The sequence below is a fragment of the Octodon degus genome, unplaced genomic scaffold (assembly GCF_000260255.1).
Source record: "Octodon degus isolate 3935 unplaced genomic scaffold, OctDeg1.0 scaffold00089, whole genome shotgun sequence".
Classification (NCBI taxonomy): Eukaryota; Metazoa; Chordata; class Mammalia; order Rodentia; family Octodontidae; genus Octodon; species Octodon degus.
In genome coordinates, this window is record NW_004524665.1 from 7,740,426 (window position 1) to 7,755,477 (window position 15,052).

Sequence of the window (15,052 nt, forward strand, 5' to 3'; positions counted from 1 at the left end):
CAGACAGACAGACAGACAGACAGACAGACAGACAGACGACGTCTACAGTGCAGTCCTCGCCTGACCCCTTATAGATCTGGCCCTGCAGCGTCCCTGGGTGAACAAACCTTTCCCACAGTCAGCTCCACAAGCAGCTGCCTAGAGACTGAGGCTCCAATCTATGAGCTGGGACAGCTTCCGGGTCTGGGCACAGAGGAAGCAGAGCCTGAGCGCCTTTTCCCCCTGCACAGCTGCCTGCAGCCCTCAGCCTCATGAGTGAGTGAAAGAGCTACAGGCCCTTCAGATGGATGAGAGGAACAGGCTGCACTGCGCAGCGCTTCCCAAGAGCCTCTTGTCCACCACCAGGAAAGGCACAGTGAGCTCTTTTTAACAATGTAGAAGCCGGGCATGGTAGTGCATGCCTGTGACTTAGCCCTTGGGAGGCTGAGGCAGAAGGATCTCAAGTTCAGAGCCAGCCTGGGCTACATAGTGAGTTCAATGCCAGCCTCCTACACTATATGCCAAGGCCCTGTTTTTTTTTTTTTTTTTTAAAGAAAGTATTAGTGCCTGTTAATTTTATAGACAATCAGATTTTAATGCCATGTCTTCACACACACACACACACACACATACACACACACACACACACACACACACACTGTGCTATCTATGCTCTATGCCAGTTACCTTCTCTCAGCCTCCCTCCCTCTGTCTACTGGGGTATTTTTTTTTTTTAATGTATTTAGTTAGTACAGGTTCTACAGGGTCTCACTACACAGATCAGACTCATAGTGATCCTCCTGTTTTCAGCCTCCCAAGCCATGGGGTTACAAGCCTGAGCTACCATGCCTAGTCTCAGTTGCTATCTCAGGGTGCCCTGGGGGTGGGGTCAGCACAGCATGCTGGGGATGAACCCTGGTCCCTGCACCTGCCTAAGCAGGCGCTTTAATCGGCTGAGCTGGCTGGCCTTTTTTTTAACTGAGGGTTTTGAAAGTTCTTCCTATGTAGCCCAGGCTGGCCTTGAACTCACAGCAAGCCTCCTGTCTCAGCCCCTGAGTGCAGGGATTGCAGGTGTGCATTACCTCTCATCTAACAATAGTCTGCCCGCCTACTTTCTAGCCATCTTTTTTTTTTTTTTTTAGACCTCCACATATTAAGAGACACCACATAATACTTATACTCCTGAATCTGGTTTATTCCACATAACAGGGTGATTTCCAGCTCTGTCCACTTCCCTGCAAGTGCCATAATTTACCAGGTGGTAGGACAGTGAGATCTACACACTGCCCTTCACCATCCATCTGCTGGTGGACGCTGAGGCCGGCCCATCTCTTGAGGGCTGTGGATATTACCACGGCCAACATGGGTGTCCAGGAGGAGGAAGCAGAAGTTCACGGTCACCTTGTGTGCACCTGGCACACACACACAGGAGCACACACACACACATGCATGCACGCACACACACCTGCTTTCCACGCCCAGCGTGGCAGCCTACGCTCTCTGCCCCCAAGGAGACACAATCCAGCCTCTACCCTTGGGTCTGTCCTCTTCCTGGGGCCAGGTGAGGCCCACCACTCTCCCTAGGCCCAGCAGCGCTCTCTGCCCTTCCCTTGCTTGCTGAGGTCCTGCTGATCCAGGAAGTCCTCCTGCAGGAGGAGCCATGCTGTCCTCAGGCCCATGGTGCTACCTGAAGCCCAGCGAGACACCACCATTGGGTGGGCAGTTTGTCAGCTCCTGGACTCCGGCTCAGCTTCTCTGACCCCAAGAGCTGCAGGCTGAGTCTCGCAGGCCCCAGGCCCACCTTGCATATTGCATGGCATCAAGCTATCGTATGGGGCTCCCCAGACCTGCCCCCACAGCCGCTTTACAGGAACAGGTGGCCAGGGGGTCCTCCCAGTGCCTACCCCACATCCTGACTTACTCCTGCTGAGGAAAGAAAACCTTCCACAAGAAAGAACTCACACAAGCTGGGTGTGCTGACCCACACCTGGAATCCCAGCACTTAGGAGGCTGAAGCAGGACTGCTGTGAGTTCCAGGGCAGCCTGGGCTACATGGCAAGATCCTGTCTCAATAAAAAGATAAAAATTTAAAAAGATGCATATGGTTTTTCTTCTGCTGGAGATCACTGGTTTCTCTTTCTTTGCTTCTTTCTTTTTTTGAGACAGAGTCTCGATACATGTCTCCAACTGGCCTGGAACTCACAGCCACCCTCCCGCCTCAGCCTTCCCAGTGCTGGAACACCCAGCTCGTGGAGATGCTGATTTCTACAAAGTGCAGATTTAGATGCAAAGAGTAAAGAAGTAGATATGAAGAGTTCCACTAGAGCACACCAAATAATAAATAAGAGACAAACTATTTTCCTATTGTGTTCTTAAAATAGATTGGCTGGCTGGGACGCCTGGTGCTGCCCCAGCCCCTCGGGCCAACTCTGCGAGGCCCAAGGCCCGAGTTTGTGGCTCTGCACTCCCCTAACATGCTGTCATTTCCAGCATGAGCGTTATTCATCAGAACAAAAACCTTGATGAAATGTTTGTGCTATTTTAAAATTGACAAATCAAGGACACAGAGTGCTTTTAAAAGCTACTGCCAAAAATGTGGCGCACATCCTCCAGAATGAGGACAGTGGCCCGGAACATCTGCACCGTGCTGGAGGAGGATGTGGGTGACGGGTAAGCTGGCGCTGTCCTCGGAAACACGGAGAAGGCTCCAGAGACGCCGCCCTGGCCACAGCTCTGAAGTCCCCAGGGGAGCGGGAGGCTTCAGACTCGATGGTGTGGACGCCCAGGTGCAGCAGAGGAAGCAGTCACGGCGCAGAACCACTGGCCAGGGTCTTGGGGAAACAGCACACCCAGACCCCGCCCTGCAGCTGACAGACTGTCACTGGCCATGGACGCAGGAAATGGGATTAACTGGCAGAGACAAAGAAAGGAAAAGAAGTGAACACCAAGATTTATTCTACTGGACTGGAGAGATAGCTCAGTAGAATAAGTGCCTGCCTGGCAAGCACAAGGTCCTGGGTTCAATCTCTGGTACCACACACACACACACACAAAAAGATTTATTCTACAGAGCTGGGTGCAGTAGTGCATGCTTGCTATGCCAGCACTCAGGAGGCCGAGGCAGCAGGATTGCAGCAAGATTGGTGTTTATTTATGAAGACATTATGTTCATAATCTACCATTAGTGAAGTTGCCATATGCGCTCTGAATAAGGTTACCAAGGACAAAGGTGGACACTCATTCTCAGAATGTCTTGGCGACAGACTGGAAAGTGAAACCCTCTTAAAACAAAAACAAACAAAAGCTTATGGAAAATGGTGGTGTCCTGGGAGACCACAAGTTTTTCCCACAGCCACGTGGGCTGATTCCCTGATTTAGAAATATTCCACAGAAGACACAGACAGGAGCAGCTCCAAGCAGCAGGGGCTCGGGGCCAGGCCCAAAGGTGACCATGGTGAGTCCAGGGCCTGGACATCAGATCCATGAGGCATCTTTGACCAGAAAGAAGCTCTCGTGGATGGAGGGGTCCCACGTCCCCAAGGACCACACACAGCCTGCTGGGTGGAATCTGGATCCAGTCTGCCACAAAGGAAGTCTGCAAGCTGGGGGAGGGGAGGGGCAGCCTCCTCGGCTCCACAGGAAGGCACTCCCAACACAGAGGCAATGGCAGAGCAGCCCTGTGTCTCAACAGCATCTCCCTGCATTCTCATACGTGTAGAAGGTGACTGGACCATGGTGCCTTCAACTGCTGGAGAGTAAGGGGTGGCCACAGCAATTCACTTATATTTTGTTAGTTATTTGTCTTAGTCCCTGTCTGCAGCGCACAGCAGCGAGGTCCCTCGTGGGGCATTCAAGCCATATAGAACACATCTTAATTCTTCTGTCCCCTCCCCTGCTCCCTCCATCCCTTCTTCTCTTTCCCATGAAAAAGACCTCCCTATTTGTGCTGTCACTTATTTTGCTCTTTATATAGATTTTGGGTTTTCCATGTCATGGTTTGTGTCTAGGTGTCCCCACAAAGCCTCCTGCATTCATAGGTGGCTTCTAGAGCTTGTGCTTGATCCATGGTTCAACGCTGGGATTATAGGATGAGTGCTCCACCCGCCCTGGGGTGGCAGCCTGTGTACAATGTAGGGGAGGAGACAGGCCTGTGCCTGCTGCTCCTCCCTTTTTGCTCCTGCTGCTTTCGCTGTCCTCCACTTCCCTGAACTGCTGCCCTCTGTCACGTGCCACTCTGCCATGGAGCCAGCCCAGTATGGACTGAAACCTCCACTAACTGTGAGCTAAGTAAGCCTTCCTTCCTAGTCTTGGACGTCAGGTATTTTGTCCCAGCAATGAGGGGAAAGTAGCCAAGGCATTCATATAAGAGAAGCCACGTGACACACTTGTGTGTCTGATTTTCACTGTACTCACACTGTAGTCTCAGCACACTTGTCCTGGTACAGCAGTGCCCGCTGAGGGTACCAGTGTCTTCCTGGGCTGTGTCCTCCAGGAGTGTCCTATAAAATGGAAAGGAACCTGCACTGAATCTTCAGACTGCTTGTGAACATCTGGATTTCTTTTCCTTTATTTATTTGTTTCTGTCTGCTACCAGGGACTGAACTCAGGACCTTGCACTCACCAGGCAGGCACCTATGCTGCTGCGCCAGCTCCCCAGCCCTGTTTCTTCTCTTGTTGAGGCAGGATATCACTATGCAGTTCAGTCTGGTCTTGAACTCACTATGTAGCCCAGGCTGGCCTCAAAGGTACAGCAATCCTCCTGCCCCTGCTTCCTGAGTGGTAGGATTAGAGGTACCTGCCATCACCCCGGGGCCTCATGGAAGTACTTCTGGAGTGCTGCCATGGCTTGGGGTTTTGCAAGGAAAACAACACAATATAGGACACATTTTATAGGATTATTGTATAATCACAAAAAAATCATATACAAGAGTGCAGGAGATCTGTCCACACACTAAAGACCAAAGAATCCAGCTGAGGGCCAGATCTTAATACTCTGCATGAGTCCAGCTGAAGACCTGGAGCCCATAACAATGCCCCCCACAAGTCCAGCTGGAGACCAAGAGCCCATGGCAATGTCTCGTGCAGTTCTGCTGCATGGTCTGCGCTGGGAAGGCCTGAAGGCCAGTGGTGGAAACTACAAAGTCTGTGCCAGTGGGATGAAGGATCAGTGCAGCAGGCTGCGGGATCTGCACTGGAGCCAGGAAGTGATGCTCAAGGTAAGACCAGAGCTCCCCCTAAAAGCACCACCCTATCCTCAGCAACAGTGAGGTCTTGAACTCCTCCAGCAATGAGGAAAGCTCAATTCCCATCAGGAAAGCCAGCATGACACGCTTCTCAGGACTGAGCAGTGAACCATCTTCCCCTCCAGATCCAGGAAATGATGCTCAAGATGAGGATCAGAGCCTCCTCAAAAGTGAACTGCAGCCATTCTCAGTGACAACAAGGTCCCAAGCTCCTCCAGTGACAAGAAAAGCCAAGGTCATCAGGAAAGCCAGCATGACAAGCTTCTCCACGAGGCCGAGCAACACACCATCTTCCTCTGCGGAGCCAAGAAGTGATGATCAAGGTGAGGACCAGAGCTCCCCCAAAGTGAACTGCAGCCATTCTCAATGACAAGGAGGTCCCGAGCTCCTCCTCCGACAAGAACAGCCAAGGTCATCAGGAAAGCCAGCATGACACAGTCCCCCAGCAGAACAGCCCAGGAGAGCCAGCAGCTCCTACCAGGTCCGCCAGCTTCTCCCAACAGCTTCCTTAATGGCCTCCCTTCAGCTTCTCCAGCTCTGCCTCTTACGCTACCAGCAACAGCCCTCAGGCAGCCTCCACACCCAGTACCACGCTGGTTCAGGTCAGCTGGGTAGAACAAGTTGACCACCAGTCACCAATCCACTAAGTCACTGAGTGTCGTATTATTTGAGGCATGGCTTGAACTGTTATTGGGGTCCTCTAATATTCTTCTTCTAAAACACCATTTAGCAAGGACACTGGGCTTTTCTGTCAGAACAATTTCATTTCTGGAATGTGTGCACATTGACCCTCACGAGTGGGTGAGGGCTCTCCATGGAGGCCTGGGTAAGGCAAGACCCAGAATCTGCAGGCACCTTGATCTCAGACGCTCGGCCTCCACACTATGAGAAATGAATTTCCATGGCTATGCACATCACAAGCTCTGAGCTATTCTGTGATCGCAGCCTGGCACACGAACACAGCCAGAGGTAACACTTCCATTTAGAGGCAGGCATTGAGGGCCTTGGGGGTGACTCAGTGCAGAGGGCTTGCCCAGCATGTGCCAGGCCCTGAGTTCCATGCCCTGTACCACAAATTAAATGAATGGCCTCCAGTGGTCACCTGTCCTTCCAGCACTCAGGAGGCTGTGGCAAGAAGGTGGCAGTAAGTCCCAGGCCAGCCTAAATAAACTACATAGCAAGACTCTGTCTCAAACACAAATAAATACAAGCAATGAATAAACAAATGACTACATAAAGGTAAAATCTAATTGTAACATGAGAGCAGACCCAGCCCAAGAGCACAGTTGCCAGAGGAAGATATGAACACAGGGCTTGAACCTGAGGGGTTTGGACACCTAGGGCCATGTGAAGAGCATAAGCACTGGTCCAAGAGTTCTGAAAGTTGGCTCCTTCCTGGAAGTGGGCAGGGTGAGGTCAGTGTCTATAGGCCGGTGCTCTCCAGACCCCTCTGTCCAGCCCTGGAGGGAGGAAGGCCCTATCTGGACAGCAGCAGCTCCCTGCACTCTGAATGCCCTAGCACTCATCAGTCTGTCCCCTGGGAAGAGACGAGTGTGACACATCTGTTCCTGCCCTCCCTGTGCAGCAGGTCATCATGGAAGACCCAAAGTGTCAGAAGACAAAGAGACCTTAAGTCCCCATGAGCAGAGAAAGAGGAAAGCAAGAACAGGGAGGACGGGAGAGCAAGTGCAAAGGTCAGCGTTAGTTGTGTCAGTGTCAGTGAAGCCCACTTCTGGGCGTGTGGGTTGGGGCATGGAGCTGTGACATGGCCTCTGTGTCTGGCCCTGGCCCTTCCCCCAGATCCTTCCCCTTCTCTACACCCGACCAGCAGGACCTCAGCAGCTTTGCTCACCCCGCCCTTCGGCCATGGTGCTCCCATCTTAGAGTCAGTCATAGACCGAACCCCTTAAACCGGGAGCCTAATTAGACCTGCTGTCCCTTGTGTTGTGGGTGTGGGGTACCGCACCTCAGCAGCAGGAAAACTGAGTGATCGTGGGAGGAAAGCAGGCATTAGGGCCAGACACTTCTTCCAGAGTAGAACTACTGGAGGTTGGCCCTAGCCTGGGATAAGGAGTTCTGCACAGGCTGGAACCTCTAGAGGGCTGCCGCCCGATTTCTCCTACAATTGCCTCCAGCCTGGAGTGGGGGAGGGACGCGGAACTGGAAGGCCTCGGCAGCCCTGTAACAGGGGGGTGAGGCTTTCAGCGGTCAAGTAGCAGGCAGGTGAGGCTCTCGGCGGTCCAGTAGGTTGGCTGTCCACTGAGACACACTACCCTGACTTTTGGGAAGGTGAAAGGGGCTGCAGAGGCCTTTCCCCTCTCCCCAGGGCCCACCACCTGAAGTTCTCCCCAGCATCCAATTCAGCCACTAGTCCCCTCCCTGAGACTCTTGAAATAGCTGGCGGAGGGCGAGGGCACCCACAAGGTCCCACGCGGGGTTCCTAGAGCATCGCAGGGCGTCGCTGGGCACCTCCCACCCTACTGCAGACTTTCTAGAAGCTGGAATACACTAAAAGGCGTTGGGGATGCTCATGGAGGCAGGGCCGAGGCCACCTCCTCCCTGTCCTCAGAGCCCGGTTGTCCTCCGTGCGGACCCAGTACCCTGGCGACCCTGCGCCGCGCGCCACCCCGCGGCCGTGCGTGCGCCCGCGCCGCCCGTGACGCCATGACGCCCGGGGACGCCGCACGGAGGAGGCGCCGCGGCCGCGGAGCAGTGCTGACACGCGGGGCCATGGGCTCGCAGGGCGCGGGGCGCAGGCGGCTCCCGCAGCGCGAGCGGCTGACAGCGGAGGACGACGCGCTGAGCCGCATCGCGCGCGAGGTGAGCAGGGCGGGGACGGGGCGGGACCGGGCGGACTAAGGTCCCGGTGGCGCAGCGCCGGCTCCCCCGGGGTCCCCTGCGGCCGGCGCCCCCTCACCCCGGCGACAGCTCCGTGGCGCTGCCGACCTGGTCCTCAGCCCCCGCGGGCGCTGAGCCGGTGGACGGCGGAGCTGCGCGCAGCGGCCCAGGGATGGGCCGGGTCGGGCAGGGGGACCGAAGCAGCGCCCCTCTTAGTTGCGCCCGCCCGCCGGAGGAGGAGGGGCTGCGCAACCCCGAGGTCAGGGCGGATCCACCGAGTCCGCATGGCCCTGAGAGAGGTCCGAGTCAGATTGGACACCATCTGCCATCACTTATCACCGAGGCGCTGCTGGGCATGGGCCTGGGGACTCCGGCACCCTCGTTCGGCACCCGCCAGGTGCGGGCGCCCTGGGAGGCCGCTCCGAGTTGAGGCAGGGTCCGGAGACCCTGGTTCTTTTCCTAATGAACGTGGTGGGGTTTGAAGGAGGCCGGGGTGCCGTAAGGCGTCAACCGCAAGCCAGTGCCACGGGTGCCCAGAAAGATGAAGAGCGGATCAGTAGCCGCGGCTTCCGTCGGGGCAAGTGGTTGGGGCGTGGGCGCGCGAAGGCGCTTCGCATTTCAGCTGTGGCCTCTCAGCGCAATTGGTTCTGTGGACCTATGCGTATTAGTACGAGAGAAAGCCACACACGTGCACCACGGCTGTCCACGCGGGTTTCCTGCGTGGGCGTGATGGGGAGCTACCATCCGCCTCATTGTTTCTGGGTGGGAAAACACCTAGCAACTCAGCGGCTTCTGCAGTTCCACTCATCAGCTGTTGTTAGGGTCTGGCCGGTAACCCGTTGCTAGATGTCTTGTCATCGTGAAGGTCTGATTTTGCTTTTCTGGGCGGGTGGCCACAGTCAGTGTGTGCCAGCCATTGAGTGAACAAAGGCATAATTTCTGTGTATGAGATGGAAAAGGCCCTCCTGTCAAACTCCTACTCATCCCTCGAAGGCCAATGACAGTCTGCCTTCTGGAAGACCGCCTTGTACTGAGCTCTCCCTCGTTGTCACCCAGGCACAGGCCTCCCAGCCTTTGCTTGACACACCCCGCCCTTGCTTTGCACCTGGTGTGGCTGTCAGGGAGCCCGAGGATGATGCCATGTGGAAGGTGACCCCAGCAAGCCAGCGTCCACTGCTCGCGTCCTGAGGCCTCAGCAGGGAGCCAGGTCTGTAGTAGGCGCTCCTGGCATCTGTTGCAAAGTTAATAAATAGAACCCTGGGACCTTAGGCTAAATATAGACCAGCGCCTGGCCTCCTGGCCTGAGCACGCCGGAGAAGTTGGTCATGTGTGTTTGTGTGTGTGTGTGTGTGTGTGTGTGTTTGACCACTGCACACGCATGTTCTCTGGGAGAGCCAGCGGGGACCAGGAAAGGGGGCCTTTCTCACCATGGGGTGGGTAGGAGACAAGCGCAAAGAATGAGTGTCCCCAGAGTCCGGCTTCTATCTGCTGCTCCTATAAAAATAGAATGGACCAGGCAGGGGAACCCCGGGACTGACGGCCCTGGTCCGACCCCACCCAGCAGGGGCAGCTGGCGGAGACAAAGATAGTCACCGCGTCAGCCCTGGGCTGCCATGGCTCTGTCTGCTAGAGAGCAGGCCCAGCCTGACCCTGGGTGGGCTCACAGCATGGGGAAAGTGTGAGCAGACAGGAAGGTTGTGGAGGTGTCCACGAGTGTCTCTGCTCACTGACACTGGCCACAGTCTGGCGTGCATGTGTGGAGCAGTAACTAGAGGGAGCTGGTGCCACCCTTGTGCCCCACCGAAGATCACATTGTAACTTTTTTTTTTTGGTGGGGGGAACCCGGGATTGAACTCAGGCCCTTGAGCTTGCCAAGGAAGTGCTTATTCCATTGAGCCATCTCCCTGACCCCAAATATCACATTTTATTTCCCAGGTGAACATTTAGCTCGTGGTTCAAATGGCAAGTGTCTCTTTGCTGAATTCTTGTGTTCTTAGGAAAATAGAAAGAGTTGGAGATTCAGTGTTCTCACTGAGGTGACAGATCTGAGTATTGGAGCCCAGAGTCCCTGTCCTGAGGAGTGGGGTCAGAAAGGAGTCCTTCCTGGCAGGGTGGTGCACATCAGTCATCCCAGCACTTGGGAGGCTGAAGCAGGAGGACTGCTGTGAGTTTGAGGCCATCCTGGTCTTATGTAGTGAGGCCCTGTCCCATAAAAAAGAAAGGACTCAGGATGCACGGGTGATCAGGTTTGGAAAGGGCATGAAAGCCCTGAAGGCCAGTGGGAAACGAGGGAGGGAGGCGGCCTGCAGGTGGGGTCAGGGCGGCTTCCTGGAGGAAGCTGTTCTGGGAGGCCTTCAAGGGCGCATCCGTCAGTGAGATCTTTGACTGCCAGGAGAGAGGTCCTGACCTTGGGCACAAAGCCTGGAGCAGATAGGATTCCATGTGTCACCATGTAGGACCAGGCTCTTCTATGAAGCTTGCTCTGCCAGGTCGAGGCTCTGAGGAGGCCGGCTGCATCTTGCTACCAGGCTCCCCCTTGCTGGCTGTACCATCCTCCAGGGCCACATGCTGAGCACCAGAGGCCTCTCCCTGAGGAATTGCCATGGCTGCTTGGGGCCCTCTCAGTCCCTCAGGCACACAGCCCCATCTGCCCATGAGCTGAGCCCACCATGGAGCACTTGGGCGGCTGCGAGGGACCAAAGAGAGGGCAGTGCAGGTGCTCCAAGGGCCTTCCTGGGCACCGGTAGTCTGGGTCAGGTCGCAAGAGTTGTGGGGCTGGGGACCCATCCTGCTGGAAGTGGTCAAAGCTGAGCCACAAGGAGGAGCAGAGGCCACCTGGTGACACCCCCAAGCTGGAACCTCAACTTACAGTTACTGGCAGTTTGAGAGGGTGAGCGGACAGCGTGAGGAGCTGGAGCTTTATTCACCTAGGTATAGTGGCACATATCTGTAATCACAGCACTCAGGAGGCTGAGGCAGGAGGACCACCAAGAGATGCAGGACAGCCTCGGCTGCTCAGGGAGACTCTGTCTCAAAACCGCCCAAAATAAACAATGAATAAATCCCACCGACCCATCAGCTCACCACAGCTGGCAGATCTGTCCCAGCTCCGCGCTCACCACCACACTGCCAGGTGCAGGAAGGTGTCCTCTTTCTCATGCTGAGCCTTCTGGACAGGTCCCTGTCACTTCCTGTGCAGCCCCATAGGGCCTCTCTGCGGGCTGTGAGTGACAAGAGCACAGGACTCCAGCTGTGGCTTGCTGGTGGAAAGAGGGTCACTCGCCTCCTGAGGACGTGGTGTGTACCCCCCGTCTCAGGCTGTACCCACTGCAGTGGGCCTTTCCATCCCTGTGAATTTGCTTTTCTGAGGCTGCTCACCCAGTTGAAACCACCTGCAGGGGCCGGTGAGATAGCTCAGTGGTCTAAAGTGCCTACTTAGGAAGCTTAGGTAGCCGCAGGGGACTGAGGTTCAATCCCAGATTCCACATGCTGACCCAGCCCCATCCTCAGAGTGGGCTGAACCAGCCAAAAAAGAAAGAAAGAAAGAAAGAAAGAAAGAAAGAAAGAAAGAAAGAAAGAAAGAAAGAAAGAAAGAAAGAAAGAAAGAAACCACCTACAGCCTGGCTTGGCCAGGCTTGTTGTGGCTTGGGAGGCTGAGGCAGGAGGGTCTTAAGTTCCCTGGGCAACTCAGTGACATAGCAGAACCCCATCTCAGCAAATAAGTGCTGTGGATATAATGAAAACAAAGTCCAGGCTCAGCCCTGCAGGGCTGCAAAGCAGGCCTGGCCCCCAGCTGCCTGGCTTTGCAGGTGGGGCAGCATCTGATGTCCCACTGTGCAGGTTGGGTAGGAGCAGAGTCCAGGGGCTGACACAAGCGCTGTCCTGCCTCACGTTCTGGCCCAGGCACTTCTGTGACTGCCCTTCCCTAGCCCCTCCTGGGACAGACAGATGCCATGGTGGTAGAGCGCCTGGGACAGGCCATCATCCCTGCAGCTGTGACCTTGGACTACTTACATGCTTCCCAAAGATGCTTCCGGTTAGAGAGGGAATCAGAGCACAGCTGGGGACAGGCCTGTGGGTCCCAAGGGCCTCACCCTGTAGCTATTTCTGTCAGAGCTAGCTACTCCCTTCCCCTGGGTGAGTCTCTAAACTCTCTTTGCCTCCATCTTAGGGCTGGGTGGTGTGGTATGGTTTGGTCTCACTGTGCAGCCAAGGCTGGCCTTGCAGGAATTCCCCTGTCTCAGCCTCCCAAGTGCTGGGATAACAGATGTGCGCCACTGTACCTGGCTTTAGGGTTGGGATTTGTGTAAGGAGCCCTGAAGAGGCTGGTGGAAGTTGAGGGACCTGGCTGCCACCCGTGAACCCTGTCTAGATGTCCACCTCCTTATGGTGTCAAGTCCCATCCCCCAGAGAAAATGGGCTCAGATGCTGAGAGAGCCGCCTGAGGCCACCCAGCAGCTGGTTATTCTAGCTACTCATCCTTGCTATTTCTACGTCAGCTCTGTGACTCCTTGAAAGCCCATCGCAGGTGACACCCTAGGGTGCAGCCGACTTCTCCCATGCCTGGGCCATGCCCCCAGTGGACCTGAGAGCTGTCGGGGGATGTTGCCTGAGAGCCGTGTGTCCCTGGCCTCCCCACCACTCCTCTCCTCTCCTGTCCTCAGTGCCACAGTATCACCACATCCTCCACCCAGTTCCCAGCGGACTCCACAGGCAGCTGGGGGTCCTCTGTCACATGCCATGGAGAGTCCCAGGGGCTCCAGCATCACCAGAAATGCCAGGTCCTTCCAGGGCCCCGAGGCCCCACGTGACCAGCCGGCATCTCCATTCTCCTACGTGCTGTGCATCCTCCAGCTGCAGGTGACCTGCACAGGTGGCGCCCATGGGCTTCCTGGCTGAGGTGGGTGTGGACTGGGGGCCTGGGCCCATGCCGTCCCCACCTCTGCCCCCTGTCACCCACAAGAGCCTGGCTGCAAGAGTAGTGCCAGGGTCCAAGTCCCAAGTCTGTCACTTTTCCTCAGCCTCAGGCAAGTTTCCTAGCCATCTCAGACCATAAGCAGCGCCGGGAAATTCCAAGGGTCCATTTCTCACAGGGTGGTGACAAGAGCAAGTGGAATATTTCCTGAAAAGACCTCGGGACCGTGATGCCACATGGTAAGCATTTAGAAATGGGGGTGACAGGGAAGATGCAGGCAATGCTAGTCATGTTGACTGTAGAGCCAAGCAGTGTGCAACCGGTCACGTTTCCTGCTTCAGGCAACGCCGCGCTTTTCCTGGAATGAATTCTTTCTTTTTAGCTTCTTCTCTATCTACAGATGTATCATTTCTAATTTTTCATAAACTTTTCATCAGAACCCTTCCTAACACTATCTTCTGTGTTATTAAACATCCCCATCTGGGGGTAGAGGCCTTCCTGGACTGTGTGTCGTTGTTGTTCTTGACTTGCTGTCTCATTTTCCTGGAAGCTGCCCTTCAGTAGCTTTCTCAACAAGAAGGCCTTTTCTAAACATTTGCATGTCTGCAAATGTCTTTATTCTACCCTCCCGCTCTGTTGATGGCTTGGTTACCTATAGAGTTCTAGGTTAGAAATAATTTTCCAAATCACAGTGAGATTTCAGTGCAGATTTTGAAGTTGTGTCCAGCATGGATTGTCAGCTGACTGAGTGAGAGGCAGAGGTGAAAGGAACGGTGTGCCTTTGTGTGAGAAAGGCTGCGATTGGCTGACAGCTACTGTCTGGGAACCCCCTCCCCACAGCAGAGCTGAGTGGGAACCAGGCCGAAGCAAGCCTGCACACCGCCGCCTCGCGCTCTCCTGACACCCGAGCCGCGGACCTGCCATAACTAAAAGCAACGTTTTCTCCAATTCAGTCTAGCTCTCAGGCTGAGAGTCCCGAGGCCTTGGACAGTTTGAGCGTCCTGCGGGCCAATTACTCTGCTGTCTGTTCGGCTCTCCACCCTCAGTGCTGCCGGCTGCCTCCTTCAGGCCCGAGACTTGGCTCTGAATGCCGGGAGGTCTCCTTGAGTTCTTCCCGCCTCACCACGCTCTCTGTTCCCCGTTTCGGACCCTCCTGTTGTTCACTGCAACTGCTTTTCACTCCTTGTTTCAAATATTTTGTCTTCCGGTTAGACTTCATGGGCGAGCATGCCACTGCTCTTCCCCACTCCCCCTGAGCGGCCTGCCCTGGATTCGGGTGCCACCTCCAAGGGTTCAGGTGGTGGCTCTTTGTTGCTTTTGTATAACATCCACAACACCCTTCTCTCTTTCTCTCTCTCTCTCTCTCTCTCTCTCTCTCTCTCTCTCTCTCTCTCCTTTTTGGTTTATTTGAGACACACTCTGCCTGTGGGGTTGAGACTGGCCTCAAACTCGCTTTTTTTTTTTTGGTCTTTTATTCTTTCTTGAACACACTTATGTAGCCCAGGTTGCCTTTCAACTCACAGTGATCCTCCTGCCTCAGCCTCCTGAGTGCTGAGATTGTAGGTGTGCGCCACCACACCACACCTTCTTAATTCACTTTGTCCTGCCAGTCTGAGAGGATTCACTCTGGTGTTTGGGATTTTCTAGCATTTTCCTTTCATCTGTTTGCTCTGGGGTCAGTGACTCATGAGGTCAGCCCCAGATTCACGCAGTCCTCCCGCCTCGGCCTCCCCCATGCCGGGATCGCAAGCTTGGCCTCCACCCTGTCTTGTGACTTATCTCTTGTCCCCAAGTTTGGGCTGCCACTTCCTTTTTCTTCTTGCACTTTGCCTGTCTGGACTCTGTCTTCTACCATGGAGCAGTGTCCAGATGAGGGCTGACCCTGCCCGAGAGTGAGGCACCACCTGGACGGCAGCATTGCCAAGGCTGAGCGGGGCACCACCAGGCGGTGGAAGTTAGACAGCGGCGCCTGGGCAGTGCACACAGCTGTGCGAGCCCAGGCCCCCCGCTGTGGAGGCCCTTGACAAGCGCTTCAGTGCTCGGCTGGTGCCCCAGGTCCCCAACTTTATATATATAT

At 55.1% G+C, this 15,052-nt stretch overlaps 1 protein-coding gene across 36 annotated transcripts in view; it reads left to right on the top strand.

Moving 5' to 3' along the window:
* The first annotated feature begins 7,913 nt into the window (after positions 1-7,913).
* Lrrfip1 (LRR binding FLII interacting protein 1) overlaps positions 7,914-15,052 on the top strand; it is a 96,712-nt gene continuing 89,573 nt past the window's right edge. For all 36 annotated transcript variants that reach the window (XM_023722166.1, XM_023722167.1, XM_023722170.1 and 33 more), the window contains exon 1: positions 7,914-8,042. In XM_023722166.1, the coding sequence (XP_023577934.1) occupies positions 7,953-8,042 (90 nt within the window). In that variant the 5' untranslated portion in view covers positions 7,914-7,952. The remainder of the gene's footprint in view (positions 8,043-15,052) is intronic.